We start from the raw sequence: 24,833 nt of genomic DNA, 5'->3' as shown, positions 1-24,833 counted from the left end.
AACTATTCGGGGAGTTTCATGCTTTGAAGTGACAATGCATCAAAGCCGAAGCGCAATCGATGCCGCCCCCACATCACCTCCAGTCAAATATTGACATGCGAGGAGGTACCATTTCCAGCTTGCTCTAATAACGTCTATTTGCTGCATACAGAGAAAGTTTTATCTGCTTCTATCCCTTCCTAGGGCTTGGCAGGATTAAGAATAACACGAGGGGGGTGGGGGGGGGAAAACCAACTATCTGCCCTTCTTGCTGAGTGTGATGCCCTGAGGACTCTCCTGCTTGAATTTGTCTGATACAGACAATAAATGTTGCCTGGAGTGAAACACAGCTGGCATCACCAGCAAATAAGTTTCCTGAGCCAGGATGATACGACTGACATATCTCACCCCCTACCTCACGTGAACTAGATTTTTAGTAACACTTTTTCTCCCAAAGGGGAAACTGAGGCAGACGGCCATCATGACACCAACCCAAATGTGCCTTGAGAAGAGCCCTGGTCTCCCAAACTCCATTTCAGCTGCCTCCCATCTAGAAGCCTCATTAGAAAAAAGGACCAAATGGCAATTTTGGTAGCTCCTATGTAAGCCTCAAGTATTCATTTCCCTTTCAGTCCCCATCACCACCCAGACGGATCTTGGGATGCACTTGTCCTCAATGCCTTAGGGACCGTACAGGGCTTCAGAGGAAAAGAGGGGACACAGTCTGCATTCTAGTACCAGAGTTTTTTAGATTTTCATTTAAACAGAAGTAATAAATTCTGTAATAACTGCTACTGCTGATTGAATGAAGCTACAAAATCCTCCTGCAGAAGCTGTTCATATGTAGTCATTACAAGGTACTTAGGCAAGGGGGGAGAGACACTGAGAGATCCAGATAAGCTTCTCTGGCCCCTGCCCAGAGAGATGAGATATTAAAACCCAACAAAACAAACAAAAAACCTCCAGCCCCAAACAAAACAAAACAGAAAAAAAAAAAAAAACCCAACCAAAAAACACCTACCAAGCCCCAAACCAAACATCTTTGCTTTCCTTTAGCTGAACAGAACCTCAGTGTGGCAGATTATTATATATACACTTTTGCTTATTGGTAATTATTGATCCTGTGGCAGCAGGACTTTGAATGGTGAAAATTACACCCAGAAAATTTTTGTTCTTCTCTTGGAGAAATCTGTAACCCTGATGTTCTGCCCCAGCATTTGGGGAAGAAGCAGTGGTCAGAGGTGGGAGGAGAGAAGGGAGAGACTGAAATGGTGTGTGCAGCCCTTGGGGTCAGTGCTAGGAGAATGGGGAACCATCCAGCCCTCCAGAGAAGGCGGCGATGGAGGCAGGTGCCCGGGGTCCAGCCCCACTTTGGGAAGTGCCCAGCCAACCATGCCCAGGCAGGAGGAGGGCAGGATCCAAGGCTCAGTTTCACCTCGCTGCTGCTAGCACAGATGCCCTGAGGACTTTGGGTCATTCCTTTTTGATCGGTGAAGATGAGATGAAGAGACACCAGCCTTGTCTGCACCGAAGTTGTGGTGCCTGGCAGCAAACAGGCAGGACTCTGACTCTGGTCCAGGTTTGCAGCTGTGGTTAAAGCAAAGCCCATCACCTACCTGCAAGACTGGGGAAGCTACTTAAGCTTTTGAGCACAGGCAGGTTGTTCCTGAGATACCACTCCCTTGGAAAAAGGAAGATGGAGGTTCCTATCTGCCTCACCTACTCACCAGACCCCAGCAAGCTTTCAGACAGGGTTGCACTGCCAGATGCTGGAAAAGAAAGCCTGATCCATGGCTTACTCACACTTCTCTCCCCACAGGAGAAGCCCAGCCGGGGCTTTGCCTCTGTTACCTGAAGCAAGCTCAGCTCATCTCAGGGAACAGCTCACCTCACCCCACTGCATCCACAGGGTCACCCAACCCAGCTTCCTCGGCACAGCCCCAAGGACCCAACACACAGAACAGCTCACACAGCGATAACCAAACACCCAAACTATTAAGATTAAGGAAAGGAATAACCAAAAGGAAAGCACATGCATTTTTGCAGCGCAGGTTTCACAGCTGTTTGCATCTGCCACACAGATGCAGTCATGCACACACAGCAGCCAAGCAGTTGGAGCAAAGCATATTGTGGCTAGGCTAGCACACGGAAACAGTTATTTTCCCAAGTGAAGTAGCTCTGATTAGCCAGCAAATAATGAAGAGCAAAATTGGAGGCTGGAGCTAAATAGTCTGGCCTTCATTACCAGCAATAGGAAGCAGATGGCTCTGGGCAGTAACAGGGCTTCAATTTGGTGAATTTCAAAGAAGAAACATTTAAAAAAAAAAAAAAAGTTAAGTCCTTCACTTCTTTGGTCAATTCATGGCATCCTTGGGCTTCTCAGCAAGAACTTCTAGTCCATGGGGAGAGCATTGTATTTTGTAGGAGCTTAATATGATTTAGTGGGCACACAGGTGGGCTAGTGTTTGCTTTTGCAGGCATAATATACCATGACTGACAAAGAAGCCTGAGAGAAGAATAATGTTTCTGTACTTCACAATGAAGGACTTATTGTTGTTTTCACTCTTACCTGTATAAAAAAACAGTTTAAAGTGGTGCTGTGTTCGAACAGCAAAAATAAAAGCCAGTGTGAAGAGCTAGGCACACCAAACGCTCACCCTTAGCTCTCCCTGGGCAATTAAATGGGCTCGTATTAATTCTCATAGGAAATGCCATCATTTTGCTGTTCTTCCATCTAGTAAGTACCATCTGTACAAACGTAAGTAACATTTTCTGCTGGATTTTTATCTCCCAATCCTTGCATTAATTGAACTGTCAGGACCATTCTCCTCCATCATGTTTTAACTAGACTTTTCGGCTTCACTTGTGCTGCAAGATGAGTTACGGGCAGGACACCAAATGCTTTCCAGCCCCAGCAGCTGAGCTGCAGGCACAAATCTGTTTAGTAGAGATGGGAGCAGTCAGGATTCTGGGATGGTTTGGGGACTAGATTGGGACGAGCCCAGCCTGAAAGCATCCATTCCTGTTGCACATGTCCATGGGAAAAATATCCTCCAGCTTCTTGGCCTGGGAATGAGGTTGGGATGCACTATTCAGGATCGAAGGTGCAGTGGTGATGTCCTGCTTCATCACCATGCCTCCTCCATGCCAGACAGGTCTCCTGCAGCAGAGCTGTTCAGTAGAACTGATCCCAGTTAGCCCTGCTCAGATCCCAGTTACCACCATGCAAAACCAGCCGTTGTGAGCCCATCATCAGCACCTGTTGCAGGGGATGCCAGCTCGTTTACTGTGTGCTAATTAGCAATGCAAAGCCTGTGCTAGTGTTTATCTCATTTCCCAGAATATGGAAGGCTCAGTCAAGCAAGGCTCAGCCTCTCAGTAACTCAGCCCGTGACTATTGCAAAGCCCACCAAAGCACTTAGAAAAACAGGGACTTGCCCTGAGACCAGCAGCTGGGGGGAGCAGGGTGCACGGGGGGGGGGGGGGGGGGGGGGAGCTGTGCCAGGCTCAGCACAAGCCCAGGGGGAACACAACCCACCCTTGCAGCAGGCATGACGGAGCATGGCAGTGTTTGCTAATGCCACTGCTTGGAGCTGAACGGGGGAACACTCCCGTGGTGGATCCCCGAGGTGGAACCCCCAGCCCCAGCTGGAGCACAGGTACCCAGGGAAACCACCAGTGCTGGAGACTCCCCGGCGTTCCTAGTTCACTACCACTGCAAGAGTCACTTGGTTCCTCTAGCCAAATAAGTTTGAAATGAAATAATGGCCGCATCCAGCTGATGGCTTCGCCACCTACTAGGACAATCCCGGGGGCTCGTTCTGCTCTGGGGATGGTCCTTGAGGAGGAGAGGTGGCAGCTCCCACCGGTGCAGCCGGCCGCTGGCGCTGTGGCACCACTGCTCTGCAGACAGGTCCACACCGAATGCAGCCCAAAAGCAGCTGTTTGCCCTGGCAGAAAGAAGGAAGAGAAAAAAATTAATGAGCTTCTCTTCAATTCAGACCATTGTTCTGACCTCTTTTTATGATGTATGCCTATAAATAACCAGTTTCATTCTGAAAACTCCATTCAAGATCACATTTGACTCCCTAATATAACAATCAGATGTTGTGATAGTAGAGAAATCTTCATTTTCTCACAAATCATAATTTTGTTTGAAATAATCCTGCCTTGCAAAATAGTTGCATGTTGATAGAAGAAGCATTTTCATTAACAAGCCCAGCTGTTCTACCCCACAATGCTGATGAGCTCTAATCAAATGACATTCACAAGCATCCCCTCATAGAAATTATCTGTAGCATCGTTTGCCGGTGAATCCCCTCCCTGCACTTTCAAAATCCTTGCAACTGGATTTCTATCCTGGTTTCCAAAGGAGATAAGGTTTCTGCAACTGTGCCAGGAGTTGTGGCTGCTTCTCATGGTCAGTTCACCACCAGTGTTTAAAATCATTCGGTTATGGATGGAAGGATGGTTAGAAGAAAGGAAGGAAGGGTCTCAAATACAAGTTTTGTGAAAAGCATGGCCTGAGTAAAGCAAATGAAACCAGAAAACCTCATCCATTGCATCCTCTGTTGGCAACGTGCTGCTGGCTGGCCAGCCCATGCTGGTGGACCAGTCTGCATCCGTGCAGCTGGAGAGCAGCCGTCCCACTGCTCTGTCTCGTCTGAAGGGGCAGGACACAGGATCAAGGTTACTGAAGTAAGGGGACAGATATAGGATAAAGGATACAAACCCATGGGAGATAAATACTCATTAGTCCTCCTGCTGTATGAGACACTGCAGAACGAACCCCGGGAAAGCAGAGCTGGCAGTAATGGGAGTGGGATGCTATAAAACATGAATCACAGACTCCAAATGAGAAAGTGGAAGCCAGGACCACACTCTTCTAATATTCTTTCCTGACAGCAACAGGAACACTTAGGGGAAAGATTCAAGGAGCTCCTGTACTTGGAGCTCTGAAAAACACTACAGAGCTCTTTAGGGGCAATGTTAAACAAAATTGCAGTCATAAAACCCCCACAATAAAAGTACAGCAATCCCCATTAGAACCGGGTCTGAATGCAGAAGCATGTGTGTTTGGGGACAAGAAGGAGAGGAGAGGGGGTCCAGAGGTGCATTTCACAAGGGGGCTTCCCCTGACCAGAGCTGTTCCCACCCATGAGCAGCTCTGTTTAAGCAATGCTGTGCCACAGGTGAAAACAGGTCTATTTAAAAATTTGGGGCTGATGCAGAGAAAGCCATCGGGTAGCCCAAAGGTACATCTTATAAAATACAGAATATTCCACTTGGCTACTTCTGCAATGACAGGCAAGGTTGTCCGTACCCTGAACTCCCCTCTGGAGCTCCCCTAACCCATGCTAGGTAGGAGTTAGGTATTGGAGAAACCTCCCCAGCAGTAAGGAAACTGAGGCAATGGAGCCAATTGTGTGTGGAACAGTGAAGTCTCCAAGTTTGTAAGGTTTTTGAAAAAAGGACAGGATATGATAGATCGGGTATAGGTAGACAGAGGAGTGGATTTCTGTGATGTCCTGATGCCCTCTCTCAGCCACATTTTCTATGACTGTGACTGTATCAACATATAAATAAGAACAATATGGGAATTTCAGACTGAAATCCTAGCCCTGTTGAGTTCAGAGAGTTTTGCAATTACTCAAATTGCTTCTTTACAATGAAGCCCTACATTTTGATTAGATCTACTCAGATTTGTCAAGTAGAGCTTCCACTTGCAGGAGATGCTCTGCTACCCAACCGTCTCCCCAGGGAGCACTGGGCTGTGTTGGGTAGCAAAGGGCAGCTGGCTCTGATCCCATGTAGCAGTGTCTTTACTCAGGCAGTGCTCAGAGAGCCTGGAAACGGGATATCCTTTCTTTTGTTGTCTGCTTAGGTCTGATACCATAGTCCTACACAGTCCCTTTTGCCTTGAATTACCTGCACTGCATTAAATGAAGGGTAGAGGTGCTGCCGCTGCTGTCTGGGGTCTTTCCCCCACTATAGTCTCAGTGTTATGAGCAGATAAAAGACAAAGGCAGAAGAGATTATGGAAGCATTACCAGCTAGCTTTGAACATAAATCAAAGGAAGGGACTGTGGAAATGATGTTTGATGACCTGGAATTTTGGGAAGAGAATTTTTTCAAAATGAGTTGTTTGAATCCTCCATGAAATCCACTAATGTACTGTCATGCCTCACAAATTGGTGGTAATTTAACTCCACTTACTCTTGCCCTCTCCTGAACTGCTGTATCCTCATGTCCTATTCTTCCCTTTCAGTCCACTGCTCTGTTTTCATAGTTCATTAAGACATAACTACGGCTCTAAGGCTGAACAAACAAAGCCCGAAATAGGACAGCGATTTAAAACAAAACAAAACAAACAAACATCCAAAGGCTACATCAAGGTGCTGTGGCTTCCATGCACTGCAGTTAGCTAACGACAGCAACAGGACGAAGGAGCTAACTTTTAAAGTCAAAATGCCCTGGTTTTGTTAAGGTCTTGCTCAGCTCCAGATATTGCTGAGATCTTGTGGCAGGAAGTTCCTCAAGTTATTTGTGTCCAGAGAGGAGTCTAGAGCTTCACCTTCAATAGCTTGTTCTTAACAAAGACAAAGGAAGCTAGTGGGGTTCAAAGAGCGCTAACAGCTGAAGCTGGCAGATCTATCCACATGGAGACATGGGTGCGTCATTGATGTCCATGACACGGGCTCCCTTGACTGCTAAATGAAAGGCACTTACCCTAACAGAGAATTACCATCTTCACCAGGCCAGCACTGAGACTCAAGGTGAATTTCCCCATCTTCAGCTCTGAAGAGTCCTTTGAGGCTCATACTCGAGCAGCCTTGCACTGACAGGCAGCCAGAGTCCATCAGTTTTGAAGGACATAAAGTGTTGCTCAGTCTGAGACGTCAGCTTCTGGACCTGTCTCTTCAAATAAATCCCTGTTTCTGGCTGGAAGCAGACCTCTAAGCCATGTTGTGGGTTGTATTATGAAAGGAACCTCTGCAAGAAGCTGGGAGGCCTGGCTGCACATCAGCTGCATCTCAGTAGTGTTTGTTCAGGGATGCTTTCAAGTGAGACGCTCTGGAGCTGCTCCTCCAAGGAGCACAGCACTCGCTCCCCTTTTGTAGTTCCTTCAGCAGGCATGCACAGCAACGATAGTTACCCTTTGCTTGCTTACCCACTAGAGAAAATTTCATTTCCTGAATTGACAGTCCCCGTTTTGTTCATGAAATTGTCTTTTCTTATTTACAGAGATGAGGCTGTTAGGATGACTCTTATGGATGTGTGCAGACTCTTGAAATGTACCCACTTCAACATTGTTCATGCAAAGAGTGGGTAGTTACGTTCAGACGTGGTATGAAAAATAATATGCCAGACCCAAATGTCAAATATAATAATGGGTGATATTAACCTCCCCAGTGGAAGGAATACATCCCTTCGTGAAATAACCTGGCTTTAATGTTCAAGATTGCTACAAAAGATTAAACAGCAGCCCTTGATAAGTTGCCTAGACTAAAAGCATCATGGAAATTGAAAACATAATGTACCTCACTTAAGTGATTCACACTATTAATATGTAGAGTTTTCTAAGCTATGGTTTCATCAAAGTTGAACAGTGAGAATAAGTGAGGGTTTGTTCCCTCATTTTTTCCTGAATAACAAAAGAAAACAGATGCATTTATGTCCAGGGAAGAAGGAAGAAGTAAAACTGTTTCTGAGAAATAAAGGTTGGCACCTTGAGCAAAAGCTGTTCTCTGCTGGGTAGGTGAAAAGGGAGAGCACTTGCTGTTACCCTGTCCTTTCCCTGAAGAATGGGTTTGCAGCAACATTTCCAATCTTATTTGCACATGCAACACGTGTCTCCATTCTTCATAAAATTATTGTGGTGTATCTCTCCATCGATCTCCTGTCCAGCTGGCAGCCAGCAGCTCAATTAGCCACTGGGGTCTGATTCCAGCTCTATCTCTTGGGTTCATAGCTGTGCTTTCTCATCTTGACACACGCCACTGCAGCATGCAGGGCTATGTGGCATCCAAACCCCCAACGGGTAAGGAGTGCTGGAATCCACTTTGTTCAACACAACCTGCACAGCAGGGCTGGGCCTTCGCATAGAAACCCCCAAACCTTGGCAGGGGTATCTCAGTATTCAGAGGCTGAACTGAACCTTGGGTGGTGCTGACCAAGGCCAGACTCCAGATCTGGTAGGTGATGGGGGAGAGACACTTCAGAGCACCGTTCCTCCATGTATGGGACATAAAATCTGGAGGATGTAAGAAGCTGTGGCATGGGATAATAAAAAAATCATGATCAAAAATCCAAATCAGACACACACTCACCCTTTTCCACACAAAAGGGCAAAATACAGAGAAGTAGATGTAATAAATAATAAATTAGCTTATTCTAGACTTTGATGCAAGCAAGTGCTAATTACTATGGTAATATTGAACAAGATGATCTGTGGATGCTTACAAGAAAGGTTAAATGGTTCATCATAGGATGGATGCACACACACCAGCATAGGCACACCACCATCATCCAGTCTGTGCTCACCCAGCCTCCAAACCTTGTGGGATTTAGAAATACCAGATTTCCTTCCAATTACGGTCTCTCATAACCGATTTCGCTGGCAAGCCTGAGGCTGGATATCTCAGCTTTCAGAGCTTAACTGTACTGTTTAATCTGCTTGTTGACTCTTCAGATTTAGTACTGCCAGAGCTGCACCTTCGGTCTACAAAAACATTGTGCAGCTGCTCCTGTTCTCTTAAAGGCTACTTAACATCCAGAGCTGCTGTCTCTTCAGAAATGGTACACTGTGAGTCTAGAAATCCTTTGCCAGTGGCTCTGCAAGCCTGGGTTACAGCTGCCTTAAAGCATCCTTCCAAATGGACATGACAGTGAAGCTATTACATCGCACCCACGTATTAGATAGCTCGTTTTGTTTTTGCTGTGCCATGAAACACCTGTGTCCAGCCCTCTCGGGAAACACTGAAGGACAGCAGAGGCCAAAAGCATTTCTCAGAGCCAAAATAAGAAGGCAAAAATAGGCAATGCTCCGTGATACAGCCTCTGCTTCCCAGCGCTTCCACAGCACTTAGGGGGCACCGGTCGCCCTGATGGGTTTGAGTTTGCAGTATCACTTGTGCAGCCACTCCTATTGCAAGTTCCCCCTGGGGCTGGGGGCTTAAAGTAAGTGAAAGAAGCCAAAGGCTCCAGGAATGAAATCCCAGTGTCTGTATTTATACATGCACATGGTGGTGCTGGTGGGGGGCAATGCGGGGGTGTGTGGAGGACTTGCTGGTTTTGTATTGAAAGGCAAGAGGATTTCAGATATTATCGTCCCTCATCCCGCTGTACAGGCTGCAGCCGTCGGCTCCCTGCCATGGTGACACACGTGCCAGGGATAACGCCGCCGCATACAAAACACCTTTGCTGGAGCCTTGAAGGGAGGCTGAGGTTTGCTCTGTCGCAGATTCATATGAGATAAATGATTTGCTGTATCAGAGGGTCCTTCCCATTCCTCCTGGCTGCATGAACGCCTCAGCTACCACCATTTCAAAAGAAATAATGGATAGCCAAATCCCAGAGATCTCTCCCCTTCCAAAGCCCGACATGCTGGCAGCAGCTCTGTGGAGGTTGCAGGGATGGAGATGCAGAGCTGCCCCAGCTCCTCTTCACAAGTATCTTCACCCCAGGTAATACGCTCTTCAGCCTTTAATTTTATAGATTTGAGCTTAGTTTATTGTGAAAAGCAAAAGCTTCGCCCTGTTCCAAACAGCTCCCCAGGCTGGATGGGAAGTGCTGCCTTTTGATGTGTAAGTTATGGTGCACTGGGCAAGGGAGGGAGGCAGCAAGCTGCGCGAGCATCCCTCACATGCCTGGCGAGGGGGAACAGGACCCACCCTTTAAAAGTTGGTTCTGGGACAAGATAAAGGTCAGACCATTATAGGATCTCTAGCCACAACACTTCCTTGGTCTTTATTCCTGTGCTTTGCAGAAAGTTTTTGATACACCCGGTGAATAAGAGTCCCAATGCACCAAAGCAATTTTCAGCAGCAATAGCCTGTGAAAAAAATCATGAAGCATTATCACTTATTAACATTACAAGACAGAAACGGCTGAGGCGGGGGAAAGAGCTGAAACCTCTTTGATTCTTTTTTCTGTGGTGAAGTGGATCACTAAACGAGAAGTACACAGAGTGCATCCATAGATGAGCCAGAAAAAAATCTCACCCTTGTATTTAAGTGGATAAACATGAAAGTTTGGGGGAGGCTATTCCAAGCTGAGGAAGCTTTACTCATCTCACCTCTTCGCCTGTAAATGCACCCAGCACATTTCAAGCAGGATTTCACCAATTCAATTTCTGCAGGAAAGGCTTTAAAGTGATCAAACAACACAAGAGCTCTCAGCACCCTCTCATTTCTGTCTGCAGGAAAAAGCATATTCACATTTTTCCTATGGATTGTTGCTGACAAATTGAAATCCAGGGAGTGAAAATTGAGTCCTGCTGAGTTCTTGTAACTTTATTTTCTTGGATCTGAATTCTGATGGTTGAAGATAATGAGCAAAACTCACACTGACTTCTGCAATGAAAATCAGAACTTGCATTGGCATCCTGTGAAATAGATGGCAAGCCAACAGCTCAGCAGCTTACCAAGAAGGCCATCCCAGTTTTCAGCCTAAAGAATGAAAAAATTATTCCTGTGCTCAGGCATGTTTCTGTCTGTCATTTGGGGACCTGTCTGCTTGTCCATGTTTTTATTTATGAAGACAAAGCATGCTGAAGCTTAACCTGGACCGCACGAGTATCAAGTGCAATTTTTTGGCTATGTAAAACTCTTAGTAACCAGGCATTACAAATCCAAAATGAGCCTGTATGGAGGCCTCCTCTTCTATATTTTTATTCTCTTTAAAAGTTTCTGGCATGTTAGCCCTAGGGACCACAAAACACAGTAAAACATATTCCGTAGCTAATTCATGGTAATTGTCATCATTAGGCATTTAACTTGAACAGGCAATGTCAAGATAATGTCTGTGCAGCTGGAAGTGCCTCCATTTGCTGTCCCTGCTAATCGAGAAGTAACTTATCTTCCTTCTCACAAGAGAACATGAGCTTCCCCCTTTTATCACTTCCCAGGCCATTTGTCATCAAAGATTATTGCAGATTTACCATACAGTCTTGCAGGGGCAGGCAGGGTTAGTGGGTTATTTTCCCTAGAGAATGGTGCTGTCAGGTCCCCATCCCATTCCAGCACTTTGGAGATGCCCACCTGCCCCTGGTCTGTATTGCCGGCTCTCGAGTGACCTTGTAAACACAGCCCTCTCAGCTGAGCAAGCACAAGAGAGCGAGGCATGGCCTGCAAAAAATCACAAGAAAAAATACAAGGCAGAGAGTCCTAGCTTTCAACTCGTTCACCAGAAAGCAGGTGTGCCCCCAGGGCCACGGGGTCTCTCAGGAATGGCTTTCCCTCTCGAAAATAAATGTTCCTAGCCCATTCCTCGGAGTATTAACTAAACCAGTAATGTGTATTATGTAAATAGGAAACAGTTGAATTAAGAGCAAGACTACTATAAGCTCCCTCTAAAATTCTTCTACCAAACCAACCCATTAAACTGATGGATTTCGTTTTTCACCCTAATGGTCTCACTGGAAGGGTCATGAAGACATTGATGGCCATTTATTCCACTCTGAGCCAAGAAATACAGAAACATCTCCAATTGGAAAGGTAGTACTTCTGCAACTTCATCTTGGTTCAGCTCAAGAGAGAATTAGGAAACGTGCTGCCCAAAGACCCAAAAACCAGCAAGCAGATCGCACCTCCCTTTTGATCTGCACAAACGATGGCAGACATTTTTTGTGGGTGTTTTATAGCTAGTTTTGCTTTTTATTTTCTAGAAGAATAATGAGTCCTCCTGCTCGGGGCATTTCCATAACACAGTGAGTTACAAAGGAACGTGCTTGAGTAATTTTGGGAGTGTGAAAAAGAGCGGGGCTCCCACATCTTGACAGTATTTTACTTTCAGTCCAAACCACTTTAAAGGAATGACATTAAACCTCTGACTGTTGGCCCATCCCTGTTACAGCTGGAGGGGTCTTTCTCTGGCTTTTCTTCACTTTCAGCAATTTCTTCTGACTTCAGGGCATGAAAAACATCAGAGGGACAACAAATGGGAGGAGGAGATGCCCAGCCTGTGCAGGGGTGGGTTAGCATGGAGGGGAATCCTGCCCACAAGTGAAGGCGTGGACGCTGGACAGGGTTAACTGCTGCCCTCCTGCCTCTGGGAAACTGAGGGCAAGACACCTCCTGAATTTAAGACATACAGAAGAGGAATATGACCCTTCTTCCAGCACCATTCCAGTGAGCTTGTTGAACATCTGATAGCAGTGATGTTGCTCCTCTGAAGTCAGTGATTTTATCAGTCTTCTCACTTAAGAAATGATCAATTTTCTCATATTACCAGGATAAAATGTAGCCTGTAGTAAGTAGGGCACAAACTCATCTATCTCCACCTTCCATGTCTCTGGGCACAGCACAACTAGAATTAATGGTAATAATAATAAAGTCCTTTGGAGTTTAATGATTATTCATTACCAGGAGTACATGAGTTCGGCACTCTCCTCTTCCCTCCGATGCCTGGCACTGCTTCTATTTAAGACAAACAATCAATAAGCACCGTGAAGTCCTAGGCTTTGTGGGGGGCTAATTTCTCCGTTATTGACTTAGGCACAGTCCCCTTTGCTCCAGCTAACTCCCTGTGCCAAACAAAACCCCCCACCCAATAACACGCATGATTAAAAGAACGCGTGTTCTCCAAGCTGCATCTCATGAGGATGGTGATGTCCTGGGACAGCAGGTACATGCTGTTGTCAAGGGGACACTGGGACTTTACAAGGAAGACGAAGTGGGGCATGCTCCTCACCAGCCTTCACCTTCCAGCACTGAGATGGAGAAGCTGAGAAATCACAACCATATCCCAAATCCTTCCTGGGACCCTGGGAGGATCAGGGTGGGGCAAGCACAGGGCTGAGAAGAAGCCACTGCTCCTCTGCAGGTCCGTCCTCCCTCCACCATCAAGGAACTTGAGCAGGAACTAAAGTGATGGTTGAGCCTTCGGGAGGTGGTGGGAAGAGCTCCAGCAGCTTCAATGGGATTGCTGTTTCATCAGGAGGGACTTCAATGGCCTGTAGACCTGTGACTCAAGAGCTTCATCAAGTCCTGAAGCTCACTTTCTGAGCAGAATATCGCATCTGGTTCTGAAGCTTTCACGGGACATTTTGTCGTGTTGCAGATCAAGGCAAGGAGAGCAGTCATCCCGCAGTCGGAAGGCTCCAAGCTCTCTCTTTCCTCTCTTTATGGCCTCTGAATATAATTCATTTAAGCTCTTATGAGGCAATTCATATCCAGATTTTATTAGAAATGGAAGGACCTTTTATTTCCTCAGTGTATTCAGCACACAGAGAACTGGTGCTATCCTTAATTTTATTTCTATGCCTTCTGTGTTTTAATAACAATCTCCCCAGTTCCATTTGTCTCAGAATAGATGGGGAAGATAGAGAGATATGAGTCGTAATAATGTAATCATGTACTACAGACGGAGAAATACAGGTGAAAATTAGGTGTAATGAATATGTGACTGAAGCAGACACATGAAAGATTAAGTTTTAAAATCTGATATATTTTCACACCTACTAAGTATATGTATGCACTCTCAAAAACAATTTGCAGGTATACTTTCAAGAAAATCATAGAATGGTTAAAAAAAATCACCTTTGTAAAAAAATATTCTAAAAATAAAATACATAAATATAGCTTTGAGGCCACATCTCTGTTGTGCATTTTCTCTCTTTCACTATCTTTTTGAAGCCAAATAAGATAAAGACTCACCAGAACAAGCAAAAACCTTCTCATGGCACTGAGTGTTTGTGTGTTGAATGTCAGTAGGAGATGGCACACAGCTTCAAGCTCCTACAGACCATGGCTTGTTCTTTAAATATTTCATTGTCCCCACAAGCCGAGCTCTCTATAGGTCTTATCCTCGTTCCTCCATTTGAGAGAGGATCTTAAACCAGATGAAACCACGAGCACAAGACTCTTCCACCACCCACTGCACCACTAATTCTGCATCAAAAGATTTTTTCAAGTGCATCCAGTAAGTTCCGAGCATCAGGCAGCTTCAGCATCGGCTGCCTGGGACTGGTGCAAGGGCAGCCAGGCTTTGCAAGCCGCCAATTAAAACCCAAGAAGGGATTTAGTTACATTTTAACATTATTCCTTTAAGTGATTCCCACAGATCACATGTTTACATTAATGTGTTACAGTTTCTAGAGGATGCACAGGGTGCAGAAATTGAGAGGCTTTGCCCTGTGGGTATCCTACAAGTGAATAAATGGGCAAATTAAGATCTGCCCATGCTGGAATGCCCCTGGCAGAGTCCAGGAGATGAAACTGAAATAAATGGGGTTAAACACCAGAGAATTTCCCTCTTGTTTTGACTGGGGATTTTTCCCCATGTGAAGGCAGCGATCCCATCTGCAGCACCTTTGCAAGTGGACACCGCAGAAGCCTCATGTTGTGGCCCGGCTGAAGAGTAAAGGCTGATGCCCAGCCAGCTGGGAAGGTTTTTCCCTGAAAACCAGGGGAAAATTGCTGGCAGCACTGCTGCTGGTGAGCAGCGCATAGCTTCCAGCCTGCTCCTAAGGAAACAAAAGCGCTGCAACCATACGGTGGGTGGCAGTGCCCCATGGCAGTGTTCTGCGGTGCTGGGGGCCAGGGACCCCCAGAGAGCCCCAGAGCCCTGTGAGGTCCCTGCTCAGCTGCTGCACACCCTGGTTGAGTCATGCAAACCACTGAGGACAGCACAGCTGCACTGGTTCCTGCTGAAAGGAGGGAGGACTGGGTGTTTAATGCCTATATAATTGCACAGGTTGACAGACAAATCCCATTTCTGCTTGGTTTTGAGCCAAGTGCAAAGCCTCCTTGAAGACCACCCTGGGTTTTGGCCCTAGTTTTCACTGCCCAGGCCCTGCTGCACCCAGAGAGCTCAGCAGCTGAACAGGAGCATTGTTTTTAACAAGATGCGGTGGATTCGGCTGCGCAAACCATCTCAGCAGAAAGACCTGTCCAGCTTCTCCAGTAATTTTTTTAAAGTGGGAAGTTAATGCAATTCAGTGGAGCTGCCCTTCGTCACTTAGAGAGAGACACGGGCTTTGAACATCCTCAAGTGAAGTGGTTCTGGCATAAATCCTCCTCCTCCTCTATCTTCCCTGACCCCTTCATCCCTGAAGGGATGCCACATCTCAGCACTGTGTGATCTTCCCTCTCGAGGCTGATTAGCCGGAGCTGGAGTTCAGGGAGGTGAGAGCATCGGCATCCTTGCGGTGATGTTTGATCGTCAGTGCCTGCAAGTGCTCCCAATTAGCCTGGAAATGCTGCCTCCAGTTCACAAATACCTTAAAAATGAAGTTTAACAAAAAGCCGCCTGCATTGCCTTTCTTCAGCTCTCTCCAACGTTTCAAAGCTTTCAGGAGTAGCTAAGGACAACTTTTAGAGCCGAGAAGGGCCCATTTGAGTGCCGGCTCGTTAGTGCCATGGCTGTGTGCATCCATCAGCCCATGCCACTGGCCCCACTTCCTGGGAGCGCTCGCTGAATATCAGCAAGCCTGTTAGGCTGTGAAGTTTACCTCCTAGGGAGCCACCAAAGGGCCTTTCAAGCAGAAAGGTCACCCAGCTCATCTGCTTCCAGAGAAGCTGATTAGAGACGACTGGTTTCGGGAGCAATCGCTCCCCACAGCAAGTCCATCCTCTCGGTCTCTTTTCTCCCTCCTTTCGCAGTAATGATCTGCAGCTTGTCAGAGGGGGCTCGGCAAGGGTAGACAGCAGCAGCACTTATTTTAATAAATAATGTTTGTGAGCTGGCTTTCAAGGCTGCAGCTTGGCAAGGGATCTGATGAAGCACCGGGAGGGAAGATTAAGGTGAAAACGTGTGCCCATGGAAACGGCTTGGATGCAGCCCTGCCCACGCAGGAGGTGATGGTGGTCCCTCACTGGGGTGGGTCTGAGGTATCCATCCTCTCCATCCCTGCCTGCTGCTGGGCTGCTAGCTGCAATGGTGTGGGGGAGATGAGAAGAGGAATTTGCAGGGAAGGCGTGCAAAAGCTCCAAGGGCTGATGCCAAAGCAAGTGCCCACAAAATAAGGTTGTTTGTGCCTCCTTAATCTTCTCTTTGATAAGTCAACATTAAAAACATCTTCTGGGGTATTTCCTTGAGCAGCGATACCCACGTAAGGCCTTGCCTGCAGTGGGAAGGTAACATGTTTCTGGCAAGGCAGCTGTAATTGAACGGGTGTCTCTGCTCTGAGGAGGTTTTGGGGCAGTTCTGCTCTGTTGGAGCATATTTTCAAGGACCGGCTGCACTCTTGGCTCCAAGTGATCACAGCAGAACTGCTCCAGCTGCTGCTCAAGTCAAGGTCCGTACAAACGAGAAATCATCACTGGCACGTTTGCATAATAGTTAGGAAAAACACTTGCACTGGGAAAACAGGAGTATCTTTAGTTATCGGCTACAGCAATCCAGTCCAACTGTTAAACATATCTGATGAAATCAGTGCCAAAAATGTTGGCAAGTGTATCTCCCCACCAAAATCAAAATGCTTCATAGCATTAACCCTACTTTAATGATTTTGGTTTTCAACTAGAAAAAAAGTCAGAGGGGGCAGGAAAATCCTGAAAATAACACTTTTTTCTTCTTTCGAACAACAGAAGAAAACATATTAATTAAACTATATGTTTTGATTAGCGCAAAACAACTTACATTTCCTTTCCTGAATAATGTAAAAATTGAACTTAGAAAAGCAATTTCTTGCCTGAGAAGTCTCTTTAAAAGGGAACGTTTGGTATTTTGCAGCGCTTCTCTTAGGCGGACTGGTGTCAGCATCTTATTCTTTTAATGTTAAAAACACTTTCAACCCACCCATACTCCAGCTCTGAACTATTTAGGAAAAGACACATCTTTCTAGCTCTTTGCTATAGCCTCTCACACAGCAAAATCCCTGTTTGTACCGGGAATTTCTCAACTAGGATATAAATACTGTATTTAAATTATAGTGACTGTGTTCATAATATGTCTGATATTTGAAGAAAGGTGTAGCTACAGCAGGCCATGTTTCACCCTCCATCCCCCACTCTTATGTTATAAAAACCTGCAGTATTTCTCCATGGAAATAATCTGGTTTTGAAAGGAAAATTAGTGTCAATTAATTTCCATGGGTGACCACTTCCCCTCTTTTCAGCAGATTTTTGTTAATGAAGATGCTTCTTCCATACGGCTACATTAAAATAGAGGAAAAAATGAAATTATCTTTCTCTGGCTGTTTTATGGTGTCATTTTAATGAGTCTGCCTTTCTGTGATAGAAGGAAATTGTAAAACACATTCACTGGGAGCAAAGAGAGCAAATGTTGTCCCACAGGCAGGAGGCGGCAACCACAGGCATGCAGAGTGAAACCGTGCTGGGTGGCAAAGCACATCTGCAGCAGGACTCCCTACCCCAGAGCCAACCTTTCTCCCTAACCCACTGCACAGTGGAACAAAGCTGACTTACTGACCCCTGCTTGGACTCAACAGGAACCCTCAAGCTTTTGAGCATGTCCATCAAAGAGGGCCCAGAGATCATTAGATGCACCCTGCAGTGAGGTTTGCACAGACTGGACAGAAAGGAACTTCTAAAGTGCTAGCAGATGTGCAAAACCCAGCCAAGCTGGGCAAGCTTCCCGCTCGCTGAATGCAGGCAGAGGTTTGGCAGCGGAAGGTCTGCCTTGTGTTCCCTGGGGTTGGCTCCTCGGGGGCCATCAGCTGAACAGCGGTAGGTCAGACTCATCTTTTCTGGGAGGGCTGCTCAGGTACACCGATGAGCATGGTAGGAAGAGACACCAAGTCCCCCACACATCAGAGACATTCTGTCTTAAACTTCTGCCTCAGGGCTTTCTGCACGTTTTGTATCTTCTCCGTGATCACTGTGTCACTGAGGTGATCTCCAAACTTCTGCTTCAACAGCACCCTAATGATCTTGATGCAGCGTTCATCCATCATGGGCTTCGCCTCTCGGAAAGTGTTGCCCCTCCGCCCCGTGATGGAGTGGCTCTGGATGTAGTCAGACGTGAAGAGTTTGTAGAGCAGTGTCTTGCAGGCAGTGCTGATTTTCTGGTCAAACCGGATGGTCTCTTTGAGCTGCTCCTTGGTGTAGCCATTGAAGAGCTCCACCACCTCGCATGGCTGCCGGTGGGGCTCCTCCTGGAAGGACAGGGATTCCAGCCTCTGCACCTTCTTCTTCAGAGAGAGGACATCCTGTTGGAGGTCCAACACCATCCTCTCCAGCTGCTCTATCTTCTCTGCCCTGAAAAATTAAAATTACAGGTGTAAAGGGAAGAAGACATGATGGCCTCACTGTGGATATTGCTAAAGGACGTAGCACTTCCACCCAAGCAGTGATTACATGCCTCCTGCAAACAGGGACAGGAGAGTTTCTCTCCAGAGCATCAGCCCATCCAGCTACACCTGGGTGAAGAGCAAGGCAGGAGAGAAAAATGACATGGTCCAGACTTTTCAGTAGCGCAGAAATGTTCAGAATTTAAACCTCAACCCCACCTTGTCATGCATGCGTGGAGACTGTGATGCTCAATTTTCTTTCCAGTTTTAAGGAAAGATATGTCCTGCTCTGCATGTCCCGGGAGGCACATACGTGTGACATGAACCAACAGACACGCAGGAAATGACAATGCCAGTACTGTAACATGATTTTTTGGCACCCATTTCTTTGCAGGAAAACTATCCCCAGCAGCTACTTCATCACTAGATACTTGTCATAAAAGTAACGGACAATAAAGCAAGCACCACACAGCCACGTTCAAACATGATAGATGTCATTTTGATTGTTATAGGCAAAAGCCTTGTGGTTTCTGCACTGTTTTAGAGCCTTCTTGCATCTCCAACTCCAAGCCCTGCAATCAGGAAGAAACACCTGGCTCTGATTACATAGAGATTCAGCTGGTTTTGGTTCTAAAATTGCACCATTTTGTCACCCAGCTGTCATCTCACTGCTTTTTCTTGCAGTGAGGAGGAAAATACTGTTAAGAACAAATGCCTTCTCTTGCTAATTACCTTTCCATTTCACCAGGACCAAAATTTTTCTGCACTCTCTCAAAGTCATCCGTCTCTTGCAAAGCATCAAGCTTTCGCTCTTCACAGCTGGAAGAAACAAGCAAGCTAAAAAGCACTGCCACAAGAAGCTTCATGTCCATATTCATATTCATTTCTGAGGAGAATGATCTGTAATTCAAAGGTTGGAATTCAACACAAAGTCAATTCTGTTTTCATTCGCAGCAAGAATAGCATGGATTGAGAGGAAAAGTCAATGGGTCTTCATGTGGTCAACCTCCTGTGCTCCCTCCTTTCCACACAGAGCAAGCCCTGGTGCACAGATATGGGGGTCCTCCTGTTTGACCCACCAAGGGATGAGGACTCCAGAGCACCAGGGACCCAACTGCTCTGCAGTATAGAATCACGGAACCATGGAATCATTTAGGTTGGAAAAGACCTTTAAGATCATCAAGTCCAACCATTAACCCAGGACTGCCAACTCCGTGACTAAACCATGTCCCTAAGCACTGCATCTACCTGTTTTTTAAACAGGTGACTCCACCACCTCCCTGGGCAGCCTGTTCCAATGTTTGGCCACCCTTTTGGTGAAGAAATTTTTCTTAATATCTAACCTAAACCTCCCCTGGTGCAACTTGAGGCTGTTTCCTCTTGCTCTGCACCCGCACAAACTCTCATTACCTTTTGTGTTTTGGGTTTAATTCTACGTTAACATCTATTTCAAGTGAGCACCACCAGGGCATGGAAACAGAGTGGACAAACCCTCCACTATGAAATGAATATTCATTGTGTGAAACGTTCAGGGTCCTCACCATGCTTCCAAGTGTTACCTGTTCAGGCAGATGTGTTGCTGGCACTGGGACAAGATGCCATCTGACTTCCTCTTCATTGGCAAGACAACATAATCTACAGGCAGGGATGGGAGATAAGCTGAACAAGCCAGCTGCTGAAAAGGTCCTGAATCCCTCTGTCTCCAGAACAGATTATCTAAGCACTCCTGCTAGATTGCACAGCAACATATTACTCCCTTGGCATAAACAGAGCGATCCAGACATGCTTTCCAGGACTGAACAATAGGGATTTTGTTATTAGAAAAAGGTGGTATCTCAAGGGCTCCTTCTGTTCCCGTCACAACAGACATAGTGGGCAAGGCAAGCATAGCCAATGTGTCTCTGGGCACTGCTGTCAGTCAGCAGGTAAATAACACACCAGCATGTTTTTATAAGTGCATTTCATGGATGTGATAGTGGATGGAAAAGCAGGGAAATAGTCAAATCTGAGAAGGTTTGACTAATTGAGACACAAGGCTTTTGGGTGTTTCACAATTATTCACAGGCTAGATTGTTTTTTGGCTCTTGAGGAAAGAACCAGGAGACAGAGCTGGTGCCTGGTAAAGCAGATAGCATACGCTGTCTCACAGGCATCTCCCTTTAGACAGACCTCCTGTGGGAGATCTCCCAGGTGGAAGGGAGCAGGAAATTTCATCTCTAGCCTTTGTAGCCCTGGGAGAAAGCACACAGAGCCCTGGAGCCAAGCAGAGGTCTCCCGGCAGCTCTGCAGTCCCCATCCCAGCCTGCCGGTCAGGATGAGGCAGGAGAGAGCTAAAAGCCAATGTCCTGATTTACAGCCACGGTTACCTCTGGTAGCTGGACCAGCCCTGTCCTCTTCACCTTGGGAAGTCCCTGCCATGGCCATGGTGACAAACGTGGACGGAGGTGTGAAGGCGCTGGCTGGGTGGGGGGAACCTGCCAGGGAGCGGGGGCTTCCTGCCACGTTGCCCAGGGCACTCCTCTCCTTGATGATGGAGGAGTTGCCAGCATCATGGGGCAGGCTGGCCTCGGCCACCCTCAGCAGCGGTTTTGCAGGGTAAGTCCTGTCACCATGGTATTTCCTGGATCCATTCCCCAGGGTCCATTTTGGGAAGGTTTTCCTGGATTTTTTTGGCTGGGGTGGCATCATGCTATGGACAGCCGGTTCTTCTTCTGAAAGCAAAGGGGATACTCAAGATGTGCAAGGGGTATCAATGTTGTGTATCTCCCACCTCCCACTCAGCACTTTTTGCCCTTGTAGCAATGTGAAATCTATGACAGGAATAGAATGTACAGCATCCTCCCACCCCCAAAAGCCCAATGGAAGCAGAAAGGTGCAATCTTCAAAAGACCTTACTCACTTAACTTCTCCAGGAGCTGTCTATCTTCCAGCAGCTTCTTCTCTAAAATATCTTTATGCTCTGCAGGGAGAGAGGACTTTTCATCCCTGAACTCCTTCTCTAAAGGTTGCTCCTGAGGAGCCCCAGATTGCAAAGCCCAGGACAGAGAGGTGTCACTCACCACTTATGCCTTCCACCATGCCCCAGTAGAGCCCACTGAAGCCGGGGCAGCGGGCCAGCACCTGCTCGCCCACTGTGTAGAGATGGAAGGGCTTGCGGGGCTCCTTGATGTTCTCGATGTTGATCACCCGGCTGCCATCGGGCCAGCTGATGAGGACGTAGATCTTGGCTGACATGGGGGCTGCCCACCTGGCATGGGGGGAACGGTAGGGGAGCATCACAGCACAGCTTTGTGCTCTCCCATGGTTGGGAGGATTAGCAAATGATGCTCTACCTGAGCAAGTGCAGCCTACAGGTATAAAATACTTGTCCCTGCACTTTTTCTACCAGTTGTTTCTCCTCTCCCATTCCTCCCCTTCTGTGCTTGCCCCATACTAAACCCCTTCCCTGGGAGGTTGTCCTGGGACTGACCTGGGGACAGCCCCACGTGCCTTTAGTGTGCCCCAGTTTAATTTGAAGAGGAACTGCAGCTCCAGCCAGGACACGTGCCCCCTGGGGTCGGGCAGGACCAGCTCTCAGGTGGGGTGCCCAGAGCAGACCCTGGATGAGCCGCTGAGCAGAGACAGGCTGGTTCCTCCGCCCCCGGGAGCCAGCCCAGCTCAACTGACCTCAATGGGTCTACAGTAATTTGCTACAGCACAGGATCGTACCTGCGTGATATCAAGGCAGTACAGAGAAGAGACTCAAGGCCCAGGGTTCTTCCAGGAAATGATCATCCCTTTGCCTGTACAGTTATTTTCCCCAGTAAATGTCAAAGTGCTCTGATAAGGAGGGCAGCAAGTTACCTGCATTTCACACACGCAGAAACTGAGGCGCAGAGCAGTGACAGAAACATCTAAGGCAGCCAAGTAGCAAAGCTGCAAGGAGCTGGTCTCCCGGGTCCTGGCCCACTGCTCTGCCCACTGGGACACCCTGGTGTTCCCCTTAGAGCTGCAGGCTTAAATCACTGGAGAAATAGGAGAGCTCAGCAATTGAACAGCAGCCAGGGTACTGCTGACTTTCAAAGCCTCCTGAGCCACAGGGAAAGCTGAGGAGCCACGGGCTGCTGGGTTCAGGGAAGGCTTCATTCCAGGTTTCAACCAACATGTCATGAATGGGGACAAAATTAAGTAGAGACCATCTGCCAGCGCTCCTAAGGGCCCTGGCAGAGCATCACCCCAGACCATCCTGCTCTGCTTTGCAGCAGGATTTGGCAGAAGGGTTCTGGGGACTGGGGCTGAGCCCTTGTGCTGGGCACTGTGTGGAGAATGGCCACAGTGTCCAAAGCTGATGGGAGTGAGCTGGGGCAGGGAGGGGAGAGGTGGAGCAGGGACAAGATGGCAGAGAAGGCAGCTAGAACCCAATTTATTGCAGTCTTTTGTTTTACCTCCACACCCTCATTAAAGCCAAGCCTGGGTTTGATTCCTCTCACTGAGGAGGTTCAGTTCACCCTGGAGAACTTTCTCCTTTTCCTTAACCCCCTGGCCCCCTACCCCCCCATCATCAGCTACAGCAAAGCTCCTTGCAGGAACCGTAACTTTCCCCAAACCTGCCAGCCTGCCCTGCTGGCACCGGCTCACAGCTGGCTCACTCCAACCCTTTCCTCTTGGCCGAGACACACTCCAAGGTTTATTTTCGTAAGGAAGCACCACACGCAAATTAATTGTGTGGTAACTGCCGGGCTCCCCACATCCCCTTCCCTGCTGGTGGATGCTCTTGCAGCAGGCAGCTGCACCCAGCCCTCTCCTGAGCCCAGGGAAGGTTACAGACCAAGAAACTGGGATAAATGCATATCTGAGATCTCTCCCTCCCAGACACTTAGCTCTGTTGTAAAAAGCTCCATATTCCAAACAGCAAACCACCCCAGCCCCGAAAAGCTCTCTGGAGGGGTTTTCCTTTCTCTAACATTTAAAGAAAAATCACTGATCTTCATAGCTGCTGCTGCTCCCTCCTGCCCCACTTACCAGTTGCTCATTTACCTTAATGAATGCAACAAAACTACACAAATACACAAACAGAGAAAAAGAGAGAGAGAGAAAGAAAGAGATCAAAATCCTGATAGCAATAGAGCTCGGTCCTTGCCTGGTTAGCACTCCTCCAGGTGTTGAGTCTTGCAAAATGTCTCCTGTCTATCCAGCTCTCAGCTGCCTGCTCCAGGAGAGGAGGCGACCGGACACTTCTTTGCCTCGGGCTTGTCCCTTCACCACAGTTCCTTGTCAGGTCTCCTTTGTCTGGCTTAGAAAGCTCCCACCTGCCGTCCCCACTGCAAAGAAAAAAAGACCCTTGGCTTTCTTTTTCCCTGGTTGTTTTGTTTCAGCATTATTATTCCTGTTATTTTTCTATATACAGATACTATTTTTTTTTCCTTAGCTTGTTTCAGGTCTGTTTCTTACAGGGAGAGAGAGCAGAAGAGAAGAGAAAAAGCCTTGGGTTTTTTGGAGCATGAATAAACCTTGCATTTCCATGAGTTATTCATGAATAATTCATGAAAATGCATGATTAATTCAGGTTCATGAATTATTCAGGAATAATTCTCGAACATTCCTGGTTAATTCATGCTCACACAGCGAGTGAGTCAGGCTCTAGGGCTTGGTGAATTCCTTTCTCCCCGAGACAGGAGAAGAGAAGCTTAGAGACAGCTGCATTATGCGCTTCCCATTTGCTGCGTCTTAGAAGAAAACATATTTTGGGCCCTTTTTGAAACAAGGACTTGAAGAAAAGAATTGAAACGCCTGCAGCCTCCTAGCCACGGAGGAATAACACAGCACCAAAAGAAATAAAAAGAAAGAGATCAGACTTGTTCTCAGAGGGAAGCCTGGCAGCATGTTTTACTCTTTTTCAAAGCATCCTTCACACTTACCATTAGTTTCTTTCTCCCCCCGCCTCCAAATCTCTCCCTGGTTAAGATACATCTCAGCTGCTTCGTTTTTTTACCTGCTATGTGATGAAAAGGACCATGCACTTAGGCCTTTGCTTGAGGAATCAAAGGGGCTTCCCAAGCCACGCACCCGTCCGTCCCTGCACATGTGTGTGCAAATGTGCACAGCTCCTCCACTCTGTGTCCCAGCCTGGGCAAGCACTGATGGTGGCAATCGGCTCAGCAGGTCACTGCCTCACCCTGGTCCTCCCACCAGCCCAAATGTCCCCAGCTGGCCACGCACAGCTCTGCTTTCCCCGTGTGTTTCTCCCCAAAATATCACCGCTGCAGCCCCTGGGGTTTCCCAGCACAGGGCTCATTACCGCTGACGCGTGCAGGACCACGGTGCACGGCCAGGCGGGTGCAGGCAGGGACTCTGCAGCTGGTGGGAGCTCGTGGGCTCCCCGATGCTGGGGCAGTCCCAGGGATGGTGTAAGGTAGCTGGGGACACAGGCATTGCCTGGGCTTAGGGACAGAGCCACAAG

At 47.4% G+C, this 24,833-nt stretch overlaps 1 protein-coding gene across 1 annotated transcript; it reads right to left on the bottom strand.

Moving 5' to 3' along the window:
• Nucleotides 1-17,005: 17,005 nt before the first annotated feature.
• On the bottom strand, nucleotides 17,006-21,628 carry LOC114012849 (uncharacterized). Its single transcript, XM_027790308.2, has 6 exons — nucleotides 21,454-21,628; nucleotides 21,294-21,353; nucleotides 20,761-21,105; nucleotides 19,954-20,029; nucleotides 19,127-19,213; nucleotides 17,006-18,362 (listed from the first exon to the last, which is right to left on the bottom strand). The coding sequence occupies exons 1-6, from the start codon at nucleotides 21,626-21,628 to the stop codon at nucleotides 17,915-17,917; spliced, it is 1,191 nt and encodes a 396-aa protein (XP_027646109.2). The 3' UTR covers nucleotides 17,006-17,914.
• Between the last annotated feature and the right edge of the window lie 3,205 nt (nucleotides 21,629-24,833).

The sequence above is a fragment of the Falco peregrinus genome, chromosome 9 (assembly GCF_023634155.1).
Source record: "Falco peregrinus isolate bFalPer1 chromosome 9, bFalPer1.pri, whole genome shotgun sequence".
In the NCBI taxonomy this organism is placed as follows: domain Eukaryota; kingdom Metazoa; phylum Chordata; class Aves; order Falconiformes; family Falconidae; genus Falco; species Falco peregrinus.
This window is presented reverse-complemented; position numbering and strand designations above follow the sequence as displayed.

Excerpts from the sequence above, each read along its gene's own strand:
- LOC114012849 (XM_027790308.2), bottom strand. The coding sequence starts at position 21,628 with ATGTCAGCCAAGATCTACGTCCTCATCAGCTGGCCCGATGGCAGCCGG. Across the intron at positions 21,106-21,293 it reads ACAGCTCCTGGAGAAGTTAA|AAGAAGAACCGGCTGTCCAT; the intron begins GTGAGTAAGGTC and ends CTTTGCTTTCAG. Across the intron at positions 20,030-20,760 it reads GGCTGGTCCAGCTACCAGAG|ATTATGTTGTCTTGCCAATG; the intron begins GTAACCGTGGCT and ends CCCTGCCTGTAG.